The 25,214-nt window shown below is 45.1% G+C and overlaps 1 protein-coding gene across 6 annotated transcripts in view; it reads right to left on the bottom strand.

Annotated features, from left to right (window-relative positions):
* Positions 1-25,214, bottom strand: part of NAP1L4 (nucleosome assembly protein 1 like 4) — a 1,162,803-nt gene that overhangs the window by 883,781 nt on the left and 253,808 nt on the right. For all 6 annotated transcript variants that reach the window (XM_085644739.1, XM_085644737.1, XM_085644738.1 and 3 more), the window contains one exon: positions 7,978-8,059. In XM_085644739.1, the coding sequence (XP_085500865.1) occupies positions 7,978-8,059 (82 nt within the window). The remainder of the gene's footprint in view (positions 1-7,977; positions 8,060-25,214) is intronic.

Raw genomic sequence — 25,214 nt, 5'->3', positions numbered from 1 at the left:
GTTGCACTTTCCCCATATGTTTTAGGACGAAGTTTAAAATAGCAAGTTAACTGTGGTATTTTGCACTTCTTTCATTTCGATCAACCTTGGTTTCTAAGTAATGATGTAGGGGATCAGAATGTGGGTGGTTGCAGGGTTGGAATTGGTGTTGTGAAAGGCAGTTGGACCTGGCTTTCTAGTGGATGAGGTCTCTGTATCGGTCACTCCTTATAAACTCCTGTTTACTACCAACCTGAATGAAAAATCTTTGATTTATAATGGAAGGCTTACCTCCACATTATCCTTTTCAGTACCCATAAAATTCTCAACTGTCCTGAGGAACAAATGACATTACGTATCGCAGGAAGATACAAAATAGGCAACTTAAGGTTTTCTTTTTTAATACTATTCCACAGTACATGACTCCATGTCCCACATTGACTTGCGGCTTTGTGAAACTTCCATTCTAACAAGGATCACTTGTATAAAAGACCCAGCTCACTGTTGGATCATTCACTGATGATAATTCAGCTTGCAATACCTTCCATGGGTCAACATTTTAAACCCTGGAGATTCCCTTACAAGGCCTTTAATGGCTGATATATTATCTCACTTTTTAAACTGTATGGGAAGCATTTAAGGCCATAATTAAGAGTACCTCAAAGTGCAAACAGGCCATGGTAATAAAAGCAACTTCAAAAGCTTGAGGAGCAAAAAAATATTCCTCATCTTTCATAGAATCATATGCTTGAAACTTTCCTGTCGTCATGGTGGAAGTCCCACAGTACTTAAATAAGCAGTACTAATGGTGTACATTTAGAAAACATTGCGAAGGGGCGTGGCTTGGAGCGTCAAGTTGGCGGTCGCACTCTAAGAGTGCTCCGGACCCATCTGTCATCCGCTCCGAGTCCACAGGCTTACCGGCAACATCCCGTAATCCCCACTGGCTGTGCCGGTCCGTCAGTACCGGCGGCGGATCACCACTTCATCTGACCCCAGTTAAGCAGCATTTCTGTGGCGGACCGGCTCCGCATGGAGGTGGCAGGACAAGGTAAGATGGCGGACCCAGGGCCTCGGCCGACGTGAGGATGACCTGCAGCACATCAGAAACCTCTGGAGGCCGTGTACCAGTGAAGAGGCGCCAGCACCCCGCCCGGAGGAGTCGGCGCGGTCAGACGATGAGCGGCCGCCGAAGGCCCGGGAACTACTCCCCCACCTGCAATCACTGGCGGGTGTGCGCCCGAGACTGACAGCAGGAGGTGGGTGCAGCGGGGGCCTGCTGAGTGCATTGCTCGCGCACTGACACCCACACACCAAACACCTCAGCGTCTGGCTTCGGATCAGAGCCAGGAGCCTGTGGCGGAGCTGCCCGGAAAACTAGAGGACCAGGAGCGCGGGGGTGCACACCAACAACGTGGAAAGTGCCTGACTTCTGTCCCTGAATAGCGGTGGAGGATTGCAATTGGCTACCAAGGGAAGAAGGGGGGCTCCCTCTGGCGGAGAAGCGATAGTAAGGCCCTGAGAGCCGCAGCTGTATGGCGACCTCAAGCGGCAGGACTGCACCCTGGGTCCGGATGGGGCAGTAGGAGAGACGAGGTCCTGAAGATGCGGGAGGACCCCAAGAGTCCCCTACCAGTACCACAGACACTGAGACCTCGTGTAGGCCTGGTGCATTGGCCGCCTGTGACCGGCCTTGGATCTGGAGCAGAAGGGTGCGACTTCCCCATCCCCCACCGGACACTGTAACCGGCCTCGTGGAGGCCTAAACCAGGGACCGCGAGGGGCCTAGCCAGGTACTGACAGAGTCCGCCTCATGTCGAACACCAGCAACGAGACACGAGGGGACCCCTCTGGAGAGACTCTGGGCCAACGCAGAGGGGGATCGTGCCTAAGAGCCTCTGGTTGTGACATTGGGGGCCAGTGCCAACCCCCACCGCAACGTGGGCTGGCTAGCGCACCGGAGTGTGCCAGAGACTCGGCCCAATGCGGTGTGAGTGTGGAGTACAGGGCCCTGCCTCCCCCACTCCCCGGATGCCAGCGCGGCCTGAGCGGAGGTGTGGGGGCCTAAAAATCAGAACCATGAGTTAGGCCGCTCCTTGAAGAGTCCTGCACTGGAAGCAGCCTCCGACACGCCCCACCTGGGCAAGTGGCATGTGCGGTGGTCTGTCAAGGGGGCACCCTAAGGTATCCTGCGAGGGTGTCTGGCTACTCTGTAGGGACAAGGTTGGCTCCACATCCACATCAGTGCTAAACAGACTACAAGAAATGTACCCCTAATGTGACCAAACCAAGCCCTGGCAAAGTGGGGGAAGGCATCGAACGTAGTGGCCCGAGCGCGGCCAGGGTAAAAACACACCGCGCGCCTAGGGGAGACAATAGGGCCAGCTTGTCACTGGCCCATTCACATTGCAATACAAGCGACCTCAACATCAATACGAGCTGACCTGAGACGCAAGAGAGGACCTGAACAGCGATAGCAGCCCGATCATGTCCCCCTTGGCGCCTTCGGGGAGACTGCTAATGAAGAAACGAGAGACCCGTTCGTCGGAAGCCCACTCTCCCCAAGGTACCCGCTTCTCGGCCTGGAACCCCAGGCCCTCAGGGGCCCTGGCCCGCCACCTCTAGAGGAGGCGAGGGGACGCCTAACTGCTTAAACACACGAGGGGTGCACCCGGCCGCTCACCTCCCCGCCTGAGAAGATCCAGGTCCATACCCCCACAATTGACAGGGGCCGCACCCGTGACTGACCCTAGACCCAGAGTGGTGACTGGCTGTGTGGTCCCAAAACAGACCTGCAGAGTTGTCGCTCACCGCTTCCACTCACCGTGGGGAAAGAGAGGGGCGAAACCATCCACGACAAACCAGAATGGACCAGCACGCTTCCAATGGCCCTGGATCCACCGAAGCTATCCCAGAGAAAAAAACCCTCCCAGAAGGAGCTCTTAACACAATCCTCCAAGCCATACACTCTTCACAGGACTGTCGAAAACAAAATAGGTGAGGTTCAAGTTGACACGGCCCTCATGCGACAAGACCTCCGCAACGGCACGGCCCGTATATCAGAAGCTGAATCCAACCTCTCCACAGTCGAGGATGAGGTACACCAATTGAAAGAGCAAGTCATGCAGCCACACGTGGGAGCTCCATAGGAGGGCAAAGGACGCTGAAAATCGATCGATGCGTATCAACCTACGACTGGTGAGCTTTCCTGAAGGGACTGAACAAGGTCAGGCGGTGACCCTCATCGAGAACTGGACCAAGTCCTGGATGCCAGAGGGTGCACTGTTGACATGGTTTGCAGTGGAGCGCGCCCATCGCCCGCTGGCACCCAAACCACCACCAGGTGCCTCTCACCAGCCCATCATTGCTAGGTTTCTCAACAGTGCTTTTTCTTTCAAGACATGGTAGAGGGAGTAGATTGCGAGTCTGGACCTTGATCTCTGTCATGATCTCGATCTTGTCCAACATCAACTTCCACTCAATCTTAAGAAAAAATAATTAAGAGTTTGGCTTTGCCGTCTTTGATGGCCTTACAGTGCATTCCTCAACAGACGTCGCACAACTACATATCATGTCTCGAGTCAAGAGTTGTTGCCCAGGTCCGTGATAGATATATGACCATCATAACCCCCACATGGTTTAAAGCCTGATCTTTTAGGAGAGGAAATTACCATTTAGATCCTAAGAAAATTTGAACTCTGAGACATCACTCACAAGAGAGCAAGGTTGCAGATAGCACTGATAGGTGTGGAAAAACTGAACTACTGTTGAATGCCTGGTCTCAAGGCTTTATGATCCCTGCGATGTAATTACAACTCCATTGCTGATGTTGCAACAGAATTGACGCCACTTGTCTGTGCCAGAGAGCTATAGAAAACGTTTTTCTGAATACCATCTTCACCGGGGAATATGCAAAAGTGAGGAATCTCTGCAGGTCAGTTATAACATTGTTTATCAATATTAAAATACATTTGAGATACAGGATTATCAGCTAATGGTGGTCCTCTGGTTTTAAAATTCACAAAAATGCTGATATCTGCATTAAGATTTTCCCACAAAGTTGCACAAAGCCCATTTCTACTAATACACATATTCAATATTAACATGTGTATAAGGTTCAGCGTCTGAGTTCATGCTCAAAGTTTCATTTTCACAAAATGTTTTAAAGCCGCCTTTTCGATCATGAATTGGAGTTTTTGTTGCCTGTGTGTCCTTTTCAGTTTTTTTGTAAGCAAGCCAATGTACCCTAGAACATTTGATTGGAAGAAACTAAGCAGTTATAACTGAATAAGGTTCGACAGTGATCAAACATTTCAAGGTATTCACACACAGAAACTAAAGGATATGCCATGATCAAATTCATGGTTCTCTCCATCATCTACAAAGTCTTCTCAGGGAAAAAAGGTGGTCCCAATCACTGGCAGAAAGTAGTCACACGTAACAGCCTATCTAGGAAACTTCACCCAGCTGTTAAACCTCCAAAATAAATACATACGGTGTGATATGTTAAGCTTAGATTTTGATGTTTGAAAGTCACATTTGTTTCAGCATAACGAAATATTTAGTTGGAATGTTTTTCAATGTGATATCAAGTGTCTTGTAATCCCTACAGAGACAAAGCTCATCATTTGGGGTAGACACAAGTACAAATGGAGAAGCGTAGACCTGAATGCAAGAGAGGAGCACCGGGAAATATTCGATGTGCATGATGTCAATGTTTCTGCACTCTGTTTGTTGAAAGCAGTTTTACTGCCTAAGAATTATACTGATTTATTGAAAACGAAATGTATTGGTGAAAATCTGGTTACATATTGCAGGAGAAACAGCTTTTGTGCAACAGCCTAGTCGAAAGCCTAATTTCAAATAAAGTGCCAACTTGTGTTACAACATTTTCCAAAATGTTAACAAAATACGGTGTTGGCAATTTGACTAAAGTTAGTGGAGTCTTTAAAATCCAATAAATATTTTTGAGAGCATGTTTATGATACCTGGGAATACATACTTTTTTCTAGAATGAGTTTCAATGTAAAAGTTGCTTGTTCATTGGGGTGAGTTAGTCCTTTAATCTATTTGATGTTAATTATTTAAATTTTAGTAACTAATATCCTCGAGGGCCACAAAGGCTTGTATTTTCTATAATACAATTCTGAGTTTTTGATTAGACTTCTGACTGGTGGCTATATGGTCCCTTATCTTACTATCCTAGTGCCAGTCAAGTCTTGAATAATTTTGCAATTAACAGTGAACTCCTCTATTGCTCAAATTATGTTCTTGTCTGCTTCTTTTATATAAACCATTTGTTTGGGAACTTGCTGCTTTTACGTTTATTCTTGGTGACGTATTAAAATACCAGTCACAAAAAGAGATTCCAAAAGTTGACCTGGCATTTTGCGGCGGTATCTAATTTAACGAGCTGACCTATGTACTAATAGTTTTGCAAATTATTTACAATGTACTAATAGGTTTGCAAAATAAGGAATTGAGGGGGTTAGGGAATAACCACCTGACGAATGAATATTAATTAGGCAGGTCACAATTTAGTCCTCCTATGATTGGCAACAACTACAGGGATTGAGGCCTGATGGAGCAGTAGAGCACCATCTCTGTGACTGCATTTCAAAACTGCAAAGCTATTTTATTTTTTTAAGACCAGTTTCCTTAAAGGAAACTGGGCTACTTAAAAATAAAAATATTCTTTTTTTTCAAAATTTGAAAAACATCAGTGAGAGTGGGCAGAGGTCCCCTGGGCCATTTCCAATCCCCATACAGCTACCACTCTGGTTCCCAAAGAAAAATGGATCAAATGGAGACCATTCCTCCTTTGTGAATAAATTACTACTCCAAATTGGGAGCTGGTAATTTATCAATTTGATATTTGGAAGGGATTCCTAAAACACAGCTCTGTCAAATACAGACCATTTTCAAAACCATTTTTCAATTCAGAAAACGTTTTCCAAATCATAGTATGTGTTTAGCACATTAGCCAAAGATTTTCTTTTTTACCAGCCTCTACTCTCTGTTTTACTGAATAAGAGGGTTTGCAACTGGTAAAAAGCTTTGTACATTTGACACTCTGTGTACAAACAATTCAAATGTCTACAGTTTGATTTTTAGGTACGATGTTTAGAACCCCACATGTTTAAAGATCTTGAGAAGCACATTGGGAAGTATTTTATGTGAAAGTCTTGAAGTTCCATTTATCACTAGCCTTTTGCCATCTGTGCCACAGATCTATTATAGATGTACAATTTCTATCACTGGATATAAAAACACTCCGGACTTCTGAAGTTGTTCTTCAAAGGAATTATGTTTTGATAAAATACAGTGTGAGAATTTAGCACAGAAGACATTTTATATGAGAACTTGTTATGCAAGATTCATTCTCCTTCAAACACTCATTAAAATGTTTCACTTTTGACAGTGGGATCCCTGCTACTACGCAGAAGGCTTTAAAACCATTTGTCAATCAATTTTCCCAACAAATGTACCGGATTCATATTAGCAGTTTAACTGCTATGTTGGCGTTACACTGTCTATAGATATCTTTCCAATAAATGTGCCATGTATGCATATTAGTTCGGTTTATGTTTCTTAAGTATGAATTTAATATGTGCTGTACTTCTATGTTATTGAAAATGTGATCACATTTTTGATATATGTGGGGTCACTAGGGGGTGGAGCATGATTTCGGTTCTGTTTTTATTTTCTGACATTATGGGGATGAGAGTGCATTGTGGGATTTTGAGTTTATCATGAAACAGGTCATGGGGTTAGTAGTGAATCACGTACTTTAATTGGACACATGTGGGGAAGCATTTATTTAAGTGGTCCAAGCAGCATAAAGAACAATCACGAGTTTTGGGAAGAGGAAGGAAAGTGCTAACAAGAGGTTAGGCTGCCGTTTGTGGCGTTTAGAAGGTAAATGGGAAGGCTTTGATTCTTTTGGATAAAGAGAAGGAGGTTTTGTTTGTATTTTGGGTTGAATGATTGATGACTATGGGCACATCGAGAGGGGTGAGGCAGATTTAAAGCATTGCACAGGAAGGTTGAGTGATTTGTATCTGGTTTGTAATTTCGTGTGCAGAATTTTTTGTGGTGGGGAGGGTTAAACATGCTGGGGGTCTCACATTTAGTGTGAATATCGGATTGCTTTCGGAGTGTTCAGACTGTGGTAGGCAGTGAGGGGAGGGTGCAGTCATCGCAATCAGTAACGTTTTTGTGTACACTGTAAGATTGAACAGCGAGTTGAACTGTTTTTTCTATTTGTTTTAGTGAACCCCTGACGAAGAGCCGCAAGGCTTGAAATGCATTGGGTGTAATGAATGAAATGAGCCCAATTTGAAACACGAGTGACCTTACGTGTCACTGTTTGAAAGCCTGGATTGGCAGCAGGAGGCATTGGAAACTGTTAAATAAAGAATTATGGTGCAATCATGCTGTCTCGGTGGTGATGAAATACATTGGAAGTAGTATGACATAAGGATTGGTTTCATGATCGACACATTATAAAAAATATGGTTAACTTTGGAGGAAGTGGTCTACACAGGAACTATTCCCCTTTCAGCAGTGCGACAGACGGGTGCGCGAGGAAAGTGCCCTTTGGGAAATTTTTCAAAATAGCTGTGATAAGGGACGTTTTCACAGCTTCTATTCGCATGCATTTAAACACACAGTGTTTGGATCAAAGGATAAAATAATTTAAGGAAAGGAGTGCATTCCCATACCAACTTGTTTTTGCTATGTATGCATATTATACATTAACAACTTCTTATTGTGGTGCGATCTGATTAGTTGCCCCCATACTATGGTCATGTGTGTTACCAAAATCACTAAATAAACAAATTGTACCTCCTTTGGTCATCATTCAATTCCCTATCACAATCCCTCAAATGGCTTCAAAGATTCCTACTATGTGGTTAAAGTCTCTGTAGAAGAGAAGTCAATTCTTCTGGTTTATTACACAAAAACAAGAGATTGTAAGAAATAGGACATTCTTACGTTTCAATGTAACTTGAAGGTGTTTGAGACACATGTTCAAGACGAACTTGAGAGCTCTGTAAAACATTTTCTGCCAGCTTCTCTATAAAACAATGGAAACAAAAAAAACATTTACAATTCAATCCCAAATTAATGTGCAGAGGAACTGATATAAATAACAATAAGTCCTTTTTTTTTTTTTTTTTTTTTTTTTTTTATTGAATATGATCTGTTACATTCATTCAAACAATTTCTTTAGAAACATGATACATTCTTAATAAAACAACAAGAAAGAAAATATATCAAAGAAGAGAACAGAATCATTACAGCCCAGTGCATATGAACAGCTGAAATGGGAGATAAGAAATATAAAATAAAAGTGTCAATCCTTTTCTTATCAGGGGGAAGATCTTACTTTCGAGTACCAGTTGGCGATTGGGGCCCAAATCTGAGTACCCCGGGCTCTAGCTTTCCTACCTCTTGTACTATATATAGCTGTCTCCTGCTTGTATATGGCGAGGAATCGACTGAGCCACATCTGATAGGTTGGTATATTGGTGTCTTTCCAGGAAGCCGCCAGAATAATACGAAAGACGGCAGTGCCCAAGAAAACAATCCTCTGTTCCTCCAGACTGTACCCTAAGGATTCATCGTAACCTAAAAGATATAGGGTAGCGGAAGATCTAAGATTCCGCCCAAATACTTGAGTCCAGAATCCTCCAATCAGTATTTGTAAATTGTCTAGTTTTGGACATTCGGCAAACATGTGGATTAAGTTTGCCTGTCCTTGTCTACATCTAGGGCAACAATCATCTAGTCGTAGTCCCCAAGTAAAGAGTTTAGCCGGCGTAAAATAAAGGTCGTAAATAGTTTTAAAGTATTGTGCTTTAAGGTTAGATGCTAGAAATAATGTTGTATAAAGGGTTAGGGAATAATCAATATCTACATCCGGATTTCCGAGTTTTTGTGCCCAGGAACTCTCAACACGATCTAGGTCATCATTAGAGGATTGAGAAAAAATATCGTATAGGGTACCTATCCTAGTTGCTCGTTCCTCAATAATAGAGAAAAAATTGAAACTACCTAAATTGATATTAAGTTTAGAATTACGGATGTTGGTAAAGACTTGAAAATATTTTAGATAATCTGTAGATGGAATATCAAATCTCTGTTGTAACCCCTCAAAAGATGGAGTAATATTCTGTCCAAAAAAATGACCGAGTGTATATATGCCCTTATTCTCCCATCTCTTAGAGACATTATCTATCAGAGATGCTGAAATAATCTTACTGTACCAAAGAGAGGTGTATCTTGTTATTTTAGGTATTCCTAGTTGTTTGGAGGCAAGTTTCCAGATTTTCCATGCATCTCCCATCACCTTAAACTTAGTCTTTTTGTAATAGGACGTTTCGAGTTGTTTCAGAAATAGCCCTTGACATTTATCACCTAGTCCAAGTTCAAAGATAGAAGGAATATAAGAGTCTATGTTGGGTAAATTAGACGCTTTTACTCTAAAGAGCAGGCCCATTTGTTGAAGTAATGTCGCCCAGAGATAGAACGTCAAGTTCGGGATACCAAGGCCGCCTCTATGTAGGGGGAGGGTTAATAGTGGTAATGCTCTCCTTATTTTACCATAATTCCATATGAATTTAGATATTGTGGAGTCAAAGATTTTAACAATACTACCGTCGGCCATCAATGGGATAGCCCGGAATAGATAGAGTATTCTAGGAAATATACTCATCTTGATGTAGTTCGCTCTCCCTATTATTGATAGATGTAAGTTATCTACCCTCTTGAGATCTGTTTTTACTGCTTTAATCAAGGGATCATAATTAAGCCAGTTAATTTCTTTTACCTCAGGAGAAATAATCACACCTAGATAGGTAGCATTTTTGACTTTGTAGGGGCTGTCGTATATAGTGTTGTTAGTACATAAAACCATGGTTTTGTCTCTATTAAGTGAGTAGCCAGAATAGAATCCAAAAACCTGGGTTATTTGTTCTATTTCTGCCACTGCGTCAGCCGGTTTGGTTGTAAGCACAGCAATGTCGTCGGCATATGCCAATATTTTGGTAGAATATGAGCCCACCTTAACTGGTTGTATTTGAGGGGAGTTAAGGAGCTTTAAAATTAAAGGATTAATTACTAGGGCAAATAATATCGGGGAACAAGGACAGCCCTGCCTAGTACCCCTCTGTACCTCTACAAACTCCGACTCAAAGCCTTCAATGGATAGTTTAGCCCTTGGGCTGATGTAAAGGGCTTTTAAGGCTTTGATGAAGCCTGGGCCAAAGTTGTTAAATTCCATAATTTCCCATAAAAACCGCCAAGACACTCGATCAAATGCCTTTTCGGCATCGAGTAGGACCATCGACATTTCTCCCCCCCTGGCAGCCATGATGTCGAATAAGGCAATGGCTCTACGGGTATGGTCAGTTGTTCCTCTCCCGGGGATGAAGCCATGCTGCCAAGGGGATACCAGATGTTTAATGACCCCCCTCACTCGGTTTGCAAGTATCTTGGAGTATAGCTTTGAGTCAGAGTTTATAAGTGATATAGGTCTGTATGAAGATGGAAGCTGGGGGGGTTTCCCCTTTTTTGGGAATATCGCTATATTAGTGTATTTCCAGGACTCTGGTGTAGCTGAGTGATGTTGTATTCCAAGAAACAGATCTAATAGATAGGGTAGTATCTGTTTACCCATTACCTTATATAGCTCTAGGGGGATCCTATCAGGGCCAGCCGCCTTCCCGTTAGCTAGGTCCGATAGTGCGGTCTCTAGTTCTACCATTGTAATTTCTTTCTCCAATTCTTCTCTATCTCCTTGATCCAGTATTCTAGATACCTCTGGTTCCGATAGCCACTCACTGAGAAAAGTTTTTATGTCTCTTGCAGATAGATGTTCATTATCATTTTGGTATAATTTTTGATAGTATTTACGAAAGACTTCCACAATGTCTTGAGGGAAGGTGTACTGTTGACCCTCGTATTCAATATTCTCTATCTTTTTGTATGTTTCTTTTTGTCTAGTTTTAAGAGCTAATTGCCTCCCTACTTTTTCCCCTGCTTCATAAATTCTGTCTCTATTGGCTTGATAAATTTCTGCAGCTTTTTGTGTTAGCGAGCTATTAATTTCTGTTTTTAAGATCAGTAATTTTTGCAATGTGTCAGAGGTTGATATTCCTTGCTGAATTTGTTTAGCATGCATTATTTCCAGATTAATAAGTTCCGCATTAAGTTGTTTATTAATGCTATTCTGAATTTTCTTACGGTTAGCTACAAAAGCTATAGTCTCTCCTCTAATTACTGCCTTAAAACAGTCCCATACGCTGAATCTGGATGCACTATATTGATTACTATCAAAGAAAGATTGAGCACATGATGTAATATGGTTAATATAATCTGGATTAAAAAAAAGCTTTCGGTCAAACGTCCATTGAGTGTTAGGTCTATTAAAGTTATCCAGTTCAAAAGTTAACGTAAGTGCGTTGTGATCAGAGATGGTTTTGGGGGATTTAATTATATCTATTAAAGCTGTCCTGTGTATTGATGTCATAATGTAGTCTAGTCGTATATACTTGTTGTGGGGATAAGAATAATAGGTGAAGCCATTATCCTTCTGTCTTAAACTGTCCCACGTATCCCTTAAATCATAACTATCCATCAAATGGGATATAGCCCTATAAACTTTAGGTTTCCGACCACTATACTTCTGTGGGAGTCTGTTGTTCACTAGTTTTTCAATATTTATGTTAAAATCCCCACACAAGATAAGTGGACCGGCCCAAGAAGCCAGTTCTAATTCAAGTTCGATAAAGAGTTGTGGGTCGTCCAGGTTGGAGCCGTAGAGTGAGCAGATGGTTATATCCGACTCTAATTGAACGACAGCCCACCTACCATTTTTATCGACAAGGCGGCGTCTAGGACTACCCAAACTAGGTTTTGCCAGAATGGCGACCCCCCGTGTTTTAGACGTTTGAGATGTTGCTGCTATCAAATTGAATCCGGGGATTTTTAATAAATTTTTATCACGTCCAGCTATGTGGGTCTCCTGAATACAGAGAATATCGACAGGATCCTGTCGTAACAATTGAAAAAGCTGGGCTCTTTTTCTCCCGTCATTGAGACCCGACACGTTCCAGCATCGCAATTTTACTCTCCCCATTCAGACCTATTTCCCTTTAACCCAGTACCATCAGTATTACATAATTTACACCACCACCAGCCAACATTAAATTCGATAATTACACTGATTTTCCTCACTCCGTTCTCATTAGTCATATTTGATGTAGGTCTCCATTCGCTAAAAGAGATTAGCGTATCCAAAGAGCTTTTAAGATTTCTTATATTACAGATCAAATTCATTTCTGCATTTTTCCCCCCCCGTATCCCCTCCCCTCCCCACCCCCCTTCCCACACCCCCTCCCCATCCCACTCCCTACAAACCCCTGCGACCCACCCCCCACCCCCCCCCACCCATAATGTGAGGCAATTGGACTCTATGAGAGTCTTTAGTGATGGAGAGACGCTCCCAAGCCAAATCTAGACTAAAAAAAAAAAAAAAGATAAACTATTGAAGAAGAAGAAAAAAAGAAAAGAAGGAAAAAGAAAATAATAAAGAAGGTATAGAGAGGCATATAGAGGCACATAAAGACAACTTGATCTAATATATCTTTGTTACTATATAAAGTCTCAGTAATGTCCAATATGGTCTCTATTCACCTCTCCCTATTCATCAAGTCCAGCATCCAAGTCCTTTGATCTCTCTATTCCTAAACATCACTAATAGGCCTTTAAGTGAGGCTATCTAAATATTCCTTGGCTTTTACTTCTGAAGTAAAGAATTTGGTTTGGCCATTATATAGAACTTTCAGTTTAGCTGGGTTATTAAGGTATACTTGTGCCTTCTTCTCCGTAAAAGGTTTGATAAGTTGTCGCAAGCGCCACCTCCTTTCGACCGTAGTGTGACAAAAATCCGGTCTAACAAAATAGGAAATAGAGTCCCGAGTCCGCCGAGCTTCTGGCCTGGCTTTATCTGAGACAGCTTGTCGGAGAAGAAAGTTTCCAAAAAATACTAGGACTGCTCGAGGATAATTTCCTTGTTTCCTAGCGCCTTTCATTGTGATTGGAATTCTATGCACTCGTTGCACCTCAAGCTCCCAGTTCCATGAAGAGAGCTCAGGAAGTGTGTCTTTAAAGAGTTGGATGATGAAGGCTCGGATATCAGTACCTTCGATATTTTCCGGAATTCCGAGGACGCGTAGGTTGTTGCGTCGTAAGCGATTTTCCATGTCCTCGAGCTTCCATCTGACGTCAGTTAGTTCTGCTTCATGTAATTTAACTTGTTCCTGTGTGACCGTAGCCTCTGCCTCGTTAATGACTATACGATCTTCCATTTCTGTCATTCTGGTATTGAAGGTGTTAACTGATCTTGACAGTTTACGAACTACGCCCTGGACCTTCTGTAAAGCTATTTGTGCTTTGCGTCCATCCCTAGATGTTTCTTCCCGATGGGAGGCAATAGCCTGGAGGACAGTATCCATCACCGTGGAGAGCGTAGCATCCTGTTGATGTGGAGAGCACTGCTGCTTCGGTCTAGAGCCGATGGCATGTTCTTGGGACCCCAACACAGTAGAAGGGGAGTAATCCCAAGTCAGCCCCTGGGTCCTTTTCTTCCGTAGAGTAGCTCTTTTATTTTCCCTAGACTCTGCTGTTCTCACCGCATGGTCACTCTCCGTCTCGGAACCACTGTTAGATTCAATATCAGGTTCAGAATCATCTGACCATCTTTCGTCTTCTATCCCTTCCGATATTGAATAGAATTCTGAAGGGTCCCTGTCGGTGTCGGTAGGGTCGGGGGTTATCTCGTCTCCATCGATTTCTTCCTTGCCGTCGGAGGTCTCCAACAAGTCTCCCAGATTTTTTGAGATGGCTCTAGGATCTGCAGTCCCCTGATCACCTCCTAGCCCATTACATATGGGCTGTTCTTGCAATATATGATCTATGAAAAAGCATTTGTTGTTGTTGGGTCAACAGAGGCAAGATGGCGGCGGCCTGTTAGACCGCTACGAGGCAGCTCCCAAGCCAGCGCTTTAAAAGAAGACTAAATTAATTAAACAATGATGAAAATTAAAGGACTCACCCCATTTCTCGATCCCATTTAAATCCTAGCTGCGATCCTGGAGTGATGTCCGGGAACAGACTGGAAGACCGACTTCTGAACTCTGCACCGGACCCGAGTGCATTACAGTTACGTTTTTCGTTCTGCACCTCCTTGATTGGGGTACTTGTGTTGCGTTTAATTGCCCGTATACAGACTGCTGGGGCAGCTACGCGAGTGAAGCTAGACGGACTTTTGGAGTCGGATCAATCGACTCTGCTCTCAGACACAGCCTCGCCCTCACGGAGTGTCTTCTGTGTCCCTGGAGGCATGGCGCCAAAAAACGCCGCTGCGATAGCCGCTGCTGCAGCCAAGACTAGAGCAGCGAAGCAGGCTCTACGAGACAAAGAGCTGGCAGTGAAACGAGGCGGCACACGTTTGGAGGACTGTGGGGATGTTACTGATCGTGATGCAGGAGCTGGGAAATCAGCAAGGGGATCGAGACAACAGCCGAGTACACCCGCAGCTGGTCCATCTGTGATTGAATTGCTTCGGAAAACTCCCGCTTCAGTACTTGCTCCGGTCTCTTCAGTACTGAAATCAACCGTTTCTCCATTAGTCGTGGATATCCCTGAGTCTACAGTGACACCTTGTGGACAAACTCAGAATGGCAGAATCGAGGATAGGGAAATAATGAATACCAGCACAAATACTTCTACAACTATGAGAAAGGACAGCCCTACGATATGCGAGGAGCCTTCAGCTGCACTGGCAGGAACAACAGATTCTAAGGTTGGGACAGACCCTAATGCTGGAACACAAGGTACGGAGAATTTTCCCTTATATGATACTCCTGTACTTTCTACTGTGTTGTCACCCTCTTCAACATTATTGACACAGACACAGACACAGATCACTTCAGTTATATCATTGGTTAGTAAAGCCCCAGTGATTCTGGCTGTGCAGGAAGATCATATAATAACAATAAGTCCTGCTGCAAGATCATATACATCAAATACAAGTTTCTCTAGAGCTATAGCACCCTGAATATTTATTGGCTCCTGGAAGAATGTGTTTTCTATCTTTTCAGTTAATTTATAATCGGGTACACTATTTTTGGCAATAAGCAAATGATGCTTGATGGCTGTTTTGGCACATAAAAAATTGTAATTAAACTATTCAAAAAGTGACAAACCAAAAAAAAGTTAACCAATAAGTGTGGAAAAATGAGAGGAAAAAAAAAGAAGCTAACTTTTTAAAGGGATATGTAAAGTAAGATCAAGTAACTCACTACACTAAGTACAACATTTATGATGTTTGTATAATGCACTACATCTGCGCTAAATCAATGACTAAATGTAAATATGCTGATAAGGCACATGTAAAGAATGAGAAGTTAAGAGTTAGCTCTGACTGTACACAAAAGAAAACATGACGACCTGGAAAGCTGTTGACCACTGGCACTGTAGTGGTCACGTGAAAATTCCAGTTGCAGGTCATATTAGAGAGTAATAACCTCGTCTTGAACTTGCACATATTAGACATCCTACTAAAGCATCAAATCTCTCTATTTGCAAGGCAGGTTACGAAAGTGCAAAGCGCCAGGAAGTGCCAAGAGAGGACATGAATTAGGGTGTAGATGGCTTTACAGAGAAGCTAATCAATAAATGTTCCATTTGGTAGGGCTAACTTCTTCCATTTCACATAATTTACTGCGGCTTTAAAATCGTAAATGGGTTGTACAATAAGTGATGCTTTATCATTTAAAGCATGCAGAGCCCATACAGATAGCCGTCAACAAAAAGAGCAACCTGAACCAATGCTGCAAAAAACCCCTGAACATGAAAAGTGAGACACAGAAGATGCACTGCCTGAAAGGAACGAGACACGACTAGGCCGGGTACTAAGCAGCCCCAAAACTGACTGACGGGCAATTAAATACAAAGGAAAACATTGAAATATTTTACTGATCAACACGAGACCCAATAATCAAACATTAACCACATCAATCTCCACAGAACCACTCTACACCACAGTACCCCAAGGAAGACTCTTCTCAGCATAAGTTAAGAACATGATGACCATTGTCATAATTGTGTACAATGAGTTCAGGCAAATTATGTGTTTTCCTTCTCACTCAAAGGTTTTTCATCACAGGTTTTAATCTTTAGAATTCAGCAGAATTGAATGTACTAAAGTCGAATGCATTTAGAAAATGAACCAGCAAATTTAAGACATCCGTGGCAATGTAGATTTTGTTTTGTGTTCCTGGTCAATTTTGACAGCTGGAAAAACTTCTGAGAAAGTAATTAAATGATGTACTAGATAGAGTCTTATAGAACACTGAAAGAATGCCATAGTACCTAGCGATTGCTCCAAATACAAAGCATTAACATACCACTCAGGAGTATAAAATAAAAGGGTTAGACTTCCCCGGCTGAGTGGACGATATGATTCTCTGATGCTTTAACATCTTAGAAAAAAAGCAAATGTTTCTGCATTTGCTGCTGCTGAGATGTGGGTGCTGTGGCAAAAGCAAATGTATGGTGCATAATTGTTGGACTTGGCCCTTTTTGCAGGGTCATCCTAGAACTTTTTGCCCTCCTCCAATATTTTTGCTGACCCATTGTTGGTGGTTTTAGGACTTTGGGCACTTTATCACTGCTGTTCAGTGTTAAAGTGCATGTGCTCTCTATGGTAAACTTGGTAAGACTGGTCTACACCTGTTTGGCATATTTAATTTATCCAACAGTCCCTTGTACAGTGGTATCTCATATACCCAGGGACAGTAAATTAAATGCTACTGGTGGGCTTGCAGCGCTGCATGTGACACCCACCAAAGTAGCCTTTCAAACCTATCTCAGGCCTCTGCAATTGCAGGGCCTGCACACGCAGTATACTGCTGCTGTGACGTGGCACAAAGTGGTTGCCACATGTGTGGCTCCCCTTTCACTACATAGCAGTCACCCCTAAGGTAGGTAACAGGTAGGACATGTGCCTTAACTGTGTGGCATGTCCTGGTAGTGGCAAACAGACAATTTGGTTTCTCACTGTTGTGAGGCTGCCCTCTCATAGGAGTGCATTGGGGATTACCGGATATGTGTTCCAGTGGTAATTCCGGACATGAGAGGAGTAGCGTGATCAAGTTTGTTATGTGTGGAATAGTGGTGAATGCTGTGTACTGGAGTTCACAGATTTATTATCACTATTTTAGAAATGCCACTTTTAGAAATGGGCATTTCTGTGTGCTATGTGTCTTTGTGCCTGCCTCTTGTGTATTGACTGTGACTTTGGAGTGACAGGGGCTGGGGAGGTGCTATGGCTCTAGAGGGTCTGGGTGAGTCAGCGTAGGCTCAATAGGCCTGGTCTGCATTTGAAGAAGTGGGAGGAGTAGCGCCTGAACCTGAATAGGGCTGCGCCTGCCTTCCACAATGACGGCTCCACCCCTCTGTGGTGTGTCTGGGGCCAGGGCCTACACTTACAATGGGGAGTGTTGTGAACTTGATAAGTGTCCCCCAGAACTGGTTTGGACCGGGCTCAGAGCCCTGTACCAGAGCAGAACAAAGATATTGGGTAATATAGATATTGGGGCTGTGACACCATGTGAACTGGTGCTTACTTGGAACTCGTGGCCGGCGGGCTGCTGGACCAGCCACGGGGAACCGCCTAAGGACTGCACACCCTGTTTCTGAGGCCCCTTGTGCTGGCCTACCTAGCTGCGCCCTGCTGGCGTGTCCCCAGCACTCTTGCCCCTGGGCTGGGCAGACTAAAGCTTTTATCTTTACTGGGTTCTTGACCCTGGAACTGGTGGGTTGCACGCTGGAGTAACTTGTCTGAGCCCCCGGTGTGGGCTCACCCTACAGTCAAGCGTGCGGAGCGCTTTGGTGTTTTGTGCTCAAGGGCGCTGTGCCTTGCAGCCAGTTTTTCGTCGCTGGCCTACCTGGGGACACTTTGCCCCCTGTCTTGAAAAACCCTAGCACACTGCGAGCGCTTTTATGGCTGGCAGTAAATACTTGTGGAGCACTACCTCTTCTTCCCTGGTGCTGAGAGGAAGCGCGTGAAGAGCTCTCATGTGGATTGACAGTGCTGCCTGTCTGCGTGGTTCTGTGGGGTGTCCTGCTTCCAGCACTGACTGTCTGGGAAGAAGAAGTCTGCCCCGCTCACTTCCTGTGACCCGAACCCGGAGCAGAGATTGTGGTCTCCAGCCGCGACACAGGGTAGTAGGCGTTGCCTAGCAACTACAACCAGCCGGGGAGAGAGAGAGACGTGGCCCTCCGCAGCCCCGCTCAGCAGGACGACACGTCGGGCTTCAGGGCAGCAAGGACATGCTCGACAGGAGGGTGTTGCACCGCCGCAGAAGCACCCACTTGAATGGAATTCCTTGTTCCCGGTCGGGGAACAGAGGTGAGGCCGCCCACGTGCACAGTGTTTGCAGCAGTCCGCACGGCCCGGGAGGGCTCCGGACGGGCTGCAGCACCATGGGGCAGGGAAAGGAGTAACGGGATTCAGCCACACGCCCAGCAGTTTTCTGCTTGAGTCGGACAGAGGCTGGGTGTAAGTTGCGCCCCGCCTCCTTTTTTGGTGTGCTGGGCACCGTGGACATTCTTGATTAGCAGGAACAAAGTGGAACCTCGAAGGAGGCCCCCGGGTCCCAAGGGAGAAAGGATCTCATCAAAATTATCGTATTACCTGTAGTAGGCGGGCAGGTAGCCCCGGAGCTTATGCAGGGAAAGACAGTTGCTACAGTACAGGCAGCAGGAGCGCAGGTGCTGCTCCTTAGTTGTGGTAACCACTTTTCTGGGTTACACCCTATGTACAGTAATGGTGATATGCCCAAGTTAGGCATAATGGATTTATAATGTGTGCACCCTACTAGTCTTCACTATGGTGCACGGCTGTTGATGTAATGCATAATGTGTTAAGCTCAGTGTGATCCTACCAGAAACATAGGTTAGTTATAGATTCCTTACATTAGAATTACCCCCAGGCGTCAGACTGGATCCGGAAAGTTTATCGTCAGTAGTACCTCTGCGCTTCGAAAGGTGGCGTTGGTCAGCTCCATGTCCGTCGTTGGCGTCGTGGTCGCCGGGATGACGTCGCGGGAGCTGCTTAGACATCAGTTCTGTACACGACTTTCCACGCAAGAAACTCAGAGCCATGCAAGACACGGACCACTGGTGCACAAAACTCGGGCCCTTTAAGGATATCCTTAACCCTAGAAATTAGTTCGCAGAACGGGGAGGATGGGTGGGGCGGTAAGGAATCTATTACTAACCTATGTTTCTTATAGATATATCGTTACCGAAGGTAAGTAACTTGTTCATCTGAAAGAAACAGGTTAGTTATAGATTCCTTACCTTCGAATAGATAACCCAGCAATACCAACCCCGGAGGTGGGTCTGTGAACCAAGATTACACCAGAAAGTCCTGGAGAACAGAACGGCCAAAGAAGCCGCCTCTCCGCACTTGACTGTCAAGGCAGTAGCGTTTCGTAAATGTGTGCAACGAAGCCCATGTAGCTGCCTAACAGATGTCATTCAGAGGAACGCCTCGCCCCAAAGCAGTAGTTGCTGCCGTCGCCCTGGTGGAATGGGCGTGCAGCCCCAATGGAGGCTCCTCCTTTCCCAGAGAATAGCACGCTTTGATACACAAAACGACCCATCAGGAGATAGTCCGCTTGTGTACGGCCCGACCTTTCTTGGCACCCATGTAGCCAACAAAGAGCTGGTCATTCACCCGGAACTGCTTGGTGCGATCCAGATAAAATGAAAGCGCACGTTTTGGGTCCAGGAGGTGGAGCCTCTCTTCCTCTTTCAAAGGATGCAGAGCCGGAAAGAAGGTGGGCAAAGTGATTGTCTGCCTGATGTGAAAGGCAGTGACAACCTTGGGCAGGAATGATGGACGAGTCCTGAGAACTACCTTGTCCGGATGGACTAACAGGAAAGGAGGCTTGGATGACAGAGCCTGGAGCTCACTGACTTCTGGCAGGAATGCAGTTTTTAAGCGTCAGAAGTCTAAAAGGACAGTTGTGAAGCGGCTCAAAGGGAGTGCACATTAACTAGGTTAAGACTAGATTCAAGTCCCACTGAGGCATAACGAAGGGAATAGCAGGAAAGAGATGAGTTATGCTTGGGAGGACGGGGATGTGAAAATAAGCGTCCTGTAAGTCCGACGCTACCATCCAGTCTTCTGGGTCGAGGGCAGACAAGACCTGAGCGAGCGTCAACATCTTGAACCTCTCCTTCCGGAGGAAGCGGTTCATGTTCTTGAGATCCAATATAGGAAGCAGGCCCTTGTCCTTTTTGGGTACCAGAAAGTAGTGGGAGTAACAACCACGACCTACTTCTGGGACAGGATCGCGCTTCATGGCCACCCTGGCCAAGAGAGCCGTAACTTCCTGTTGGAGAAGGCCCAGGTGATCCTCCGACATGCGGTGGTATTGAGGTGGCATGGCGGGAGGGGTAGCCTCGAAGGGGAGAGAGTAGCCCCTTTGGACTATCTGCAAAACCACCTATCTGGCATGACGGCGCACCAGTGGGGGGAGGTGATGGGGGATCCTGCCACCCACTGGAGTCTGATGGGCCTGAAAAGTCAGGCTAGGAAGGTTTGGAGACTGCAGCAGAGGGAGGGTTGGTGGACTGGCCCACCCGCTGGCCCCCTGAATCAAGGCAGTGGTTCCCACGTCCCCGGCCGCATGAAACTTGCTGCGGCCTTTTGCTCTGGTCGGGACGTAGTGGGGCACCCCTTCCGTGGCCACGAAAGGGGCAAAAAGCAGACTGTGCAGGGTGGCTGGAGAGGTCCAAGGACTTGGCCGTAGCCCATGAGTCCTTGAAACGCTCTAGAGTGTTGTCCGCTTTGTCGCCAAAAAGGCGACTGCCATCTAAAGGCATGTCCATGAGGGTATTCTGGACATCGCCCGAAAAGCCAGTCGATCTCATTCAGGCGTACTGACGAAGGGCTACGGACGTGGAAATCGTCCTGCCCAGAGAGTCGGCGGTCTCCAGCCTACAACAGGATGGTAAACTTTGCTGCATCTCTCCCAGCGGCAACAGCCTGGGAGAGCACTGTCCGGGCCTCCTCCGGACAGTGAGGCAGCACCTGCACCACCGTATCCCACACAGAGTGGGAATAATGGCCCAATAGACATGCGGTGTTTACGGACCGCAGTCACAAGCTGGCGGAAGAGAAAATCATCTTCCCAAGATGATCCAGCTTCTTGGATTGCCTTTCCGGTGGAGCTGCAGGGAAGGCGCTCTTGGTAGTGGAGGCTTGGACCACCAAGCTCTCCAGAGGGGGTGTTGGGAGAGGAAAGTGGGGTCGCCCGGAGCCGGGCGGTGGCGTCAGGCAATCATCCGATCCACGGGAGCCCCCGTGTTGGTCCCGGACCAGGTGCCCAACAGGAACGCTGGTAAGGCCTCATTAAACAGAAACAGGGGTTCCGAAGAGCTTGTAGTCGGCTGAAGCACCTGTCAGGAGGTTAGTCCTGACGGCCACCGTAGGAAGCTCGAGGTTGAGAGCCTCGGCCGCCCTACGCAACACCACTGTGTATGACGCTCCCTCCTCCATAGCCACGGTAGGAGACGACAACATGCCACGGTCAGGAGAGGTGTCTAGACTACTGGCTTCTCCCGGTTCCTCTCTCCAGTCCTGCTCAGAGTCTAGCTGATCAGTGAGAGGGTCAACTGACCCCTCCCAGTCCTCCTCCTCTGGGTGCTAATCTGGCCGAAAAAGGACCCCAGGAGTGAACAGGGGCTCAAAAACCCCGCTCGGATCCAGATCTGATGTCGGGCGGCGCCGGTCCGGCTCTGTGTCCACATCAGGATGGAGTCCGGGGTCGACGCCGGCCGGGGGCATGACCCACGTCGGTTGCGGCAGAGGCACCGGTGTTATAAGGTCAACCGGCGCCGATCCAGGCTTGGATCCAAAGGGGGCCCGCGCACTTGGGCCCCCTACCGAGTGCGCGGGGCCCAAATGCACACCAGCGGATTCGAGCTGCCCAAAGATGGCGTGCAGCGTCTAGTAAAATTTACGAAGCTGGGCAGGAGTCGCCCCGGGTCCCGGAAAGGAAGGGAATCCTGTAGTCGACTCATCGGAAACCGCGCACGGAGCCGTGGGAGGGGCACCGCCCGCATCCCTCATCGCATCAGCCGACCGACGGGGAGAAGTCGAAGTGCGACGATGCTTCTTCGACTTGATCTGTTGCTCAACAATCCTACATAATCTCTGGATCTAAGGGGAGGATTAGCAAGCCTGTAACTTAAACCTCTACATTCATACATCCTACAAACACCAAAGTAAGGCACAGGATTATCCTCCATATGATCTTTATTTCCAGCTTCTTCAAACCTCTTTAACTGCCTCTGAAGCTCCACTTCCCTCCTGTAGAACCTCTGGTGTGTGTCTAGATAGATGCAGATCATCTTCAAAGCATGACCAGAGATGGCAGAGAGTAAAATCGTTGCCACAGAGCGCAGCCGATGATCATCAAGAGTAGTTATTGCATATAGAGGACAGCTAGTGGCATGCACATGACAGCTGAGAAAGGGGGCAAGACATTATTTGGCCATGTCTACTCAGCGTGCCAGTTAGTCCAGAAGTGGTCAGAATGTTACAACAAAATGATACACTGATGGTGTGCAAGACATAACAGAAGGTGTGCAGAAGGTTAGGAGGTATAGAACCAATTGTTCATCACATGCAGAATATTAATTAAAAATAATGGCAAGCCCTTTTTGAATATACATGTACTGTGAACCACTTGGTATTGATGCAGACTTCCAAAAGCAAAGGGACAAACAAGGAAACCAGTGGCATTCCAGCAACGCCATTACAGAATGTATTGACTAAATTGTCCAATGCTTGAAGAGCATTTAGTCTCCACACAGCACTGACAAGTTAGTGCCGCATTGCAGTCTACTATTTAGGTGGCATATGCAAGATGTAACTTATACGTATGTGGCATTCTTCAGTCTACCTCTATAGTTTTGCTATGTTCTAAATACAGCTTCACATTTAGAATGTAATTTTGAGTGTCCCTTTTTGAAATGAACATTAGAGTATGTAGTTTGTTTTCTGATATATACTCGTGTAAATTCCCATCCACTGCCTTTCATTAACTATACTATGTTGGCTGCCAACACTCACAATAAACCTGTTATTAAGTTTGTTTTATGGTTCTGTACATTATTTTTGAGATAGGTTTGACAGAAAATGAGAGTTGGAAATCCTATAGTCTTTGGTGAGACAGTTACAAATTAAATATCCAATACTCCTAACGAAACCTAAATATTTAGATTCAGCCACAGTAAACACTTGTGGACTCCAGAATAAGAGTTACGTTCGATGTCATTTTATAATTTGGGTCTTCCTATACTGTTTGAGGAGTCTCTCTAGGCAGAAACGACACGGTCAAGTTTATGTTGAAAATAGAGCCAACATGCTTGCTAAAAGGATAATTAAATGTGGTGACAAAGGCAGTAGGCCGCTCATTTTACATTCAGAATGACTTAGAACCTGTACATGTGACCTTTTTAAATGTTAAAAGCCTTACGTTTTCCAGGAGGTCCATATAGGTGCATAGTTTGGGTTTAGGAATAGAGCGCGCTGGTACTATCACAAGGTACCTCACAGACAACAGGAGCAGACTACATTTGAAGGGTTATTTCCTGAGATATTTCTTTAGGCTACAAGATTTGGAGTCTGGTTAATCTGCAAGGCATGAATCGACTTGAAATCTCGAACCTTTTTTTATTATACTATTTGTTTGTTCATTACAGTAGTGGAGAAGTGTGGCTCAATGATTAGAGCGGCAGACCCTGATGCAGAGGTCTAGCCCGGGACCAGGGTTCAATACCCCGCCTCGGCGGTTCTTGGGCTCAAAAATTCCACGGACCTGATAATTCTCGCCTCGGTGCCTATTCCAATCATGGAGTCCCACTCTGCAACTCTGGGCAATAGCTTGCTTAATCTCCACAACGGCCCCCACAACGCTAAGGATGCCTGGCATCCACCTTGGGGGTGCCCAGGAGTGGACGCCTCACAGGGAAAGCCAGGATGGGTTCCACAGCGGTATTCGTACAAGAGCCTTGAGACCCTTGCGGGTGAGTAGTGCGCTATACAAGTATCAAATTTACATTTACATTTTACTTCTCCTTTTAAATGAAAAAAAGCACCGGCGGGACAGTGGTTTGAGTGTTAATATTGTGCATCGTTGTTTTCTGAGTTTTTTGCTTACAGCCAGATTTGGCCCCACTAACGAGCACTGCACTGCTCTTCCTTGCTACCCTGAGAGTCAGATGGTTTTTATGTGATTTATTTTACAAATGCAGCGAGAAGTGGGTTTACATTGTGAACTGACAAAATGCAGAAGAAAAGGGTGAACACCTTGATAAGCACCATCGGGAAGGGCCAAACACTGTTTAGCAGTAAAAAATCTATAGTTCAGATGGTGTTAGCAAAGTTGTTTCAATACTTTTATTAATTTAGATTTAGTGTTTAGTTGTGAATTGAACCATCTTTCCTTTTTAAAGTAAAAACACTGGATTTTCCTGGTACTAGAGTGGACAGGAAGAAATCCTGGCCCATTAACTGCTTTACCATCAGAAATTATTAGGGTTCAGGTATCCTCTCCATGGGCATACTTTCCAATTTAATTTGGTTAAGAGTATTCTCTGATACTTCTGAGTAATCTTTTATCATGTCTAAAAATGTAGGAACTAATTGACATATATCTGATACAAATAGCATTGTATCATCAGAGGAAGTGTAAGTTTGCAACTTTTATCATCAACCCTAATACTTGGATCACCCCATTTTCTCTCATCGTACAGGAGTTCTGTAATAAACTACTCTCCAAAATTAGCTCAAATAAAGTTGATCTCAGAACTCACCAAGACTCCTTACAAAAAGCTTATTCTTCGCCCGACATTAGAGTTTGGGGAACTTCATCATTTAATATATGGCCTTTAAGTTGGGTGTTGTCACTAGTTAATTTGTGTTTACCAAACCCAGATTGTGAGTTGTGAATAAGTTTAGCATTTACTTTCGGAAGTTTAATATTAAGTAATTAGGAGGAAAACTTACTATAAACATTCAGTAAAGCTACTTGTCTATAACTAGCTGTTAAACAAGGGTTCTTAATATCATTAGTGATTAA

Source organism: Triturus cristatus, chromosome 3_1 (genome assembly GCF_964204655.1).
Source record: "Triturus cristatus chromosome 3_1, aTriCri1.1, whole genome shotgun sequence".
In the NCBI taxonomy this organism is placed as follows: domain Eukaryota; kingdom Metazoa; phylum Chordata; class Amphibia; order Caudata; family Salamandridae; genus Triturus; species Triturus cristatus.
The sequence above is the reverse complement of the archived record's forward strand: the minus strand, read 5'-3'. Positions and strand labels throughout refer to the sequence as shown.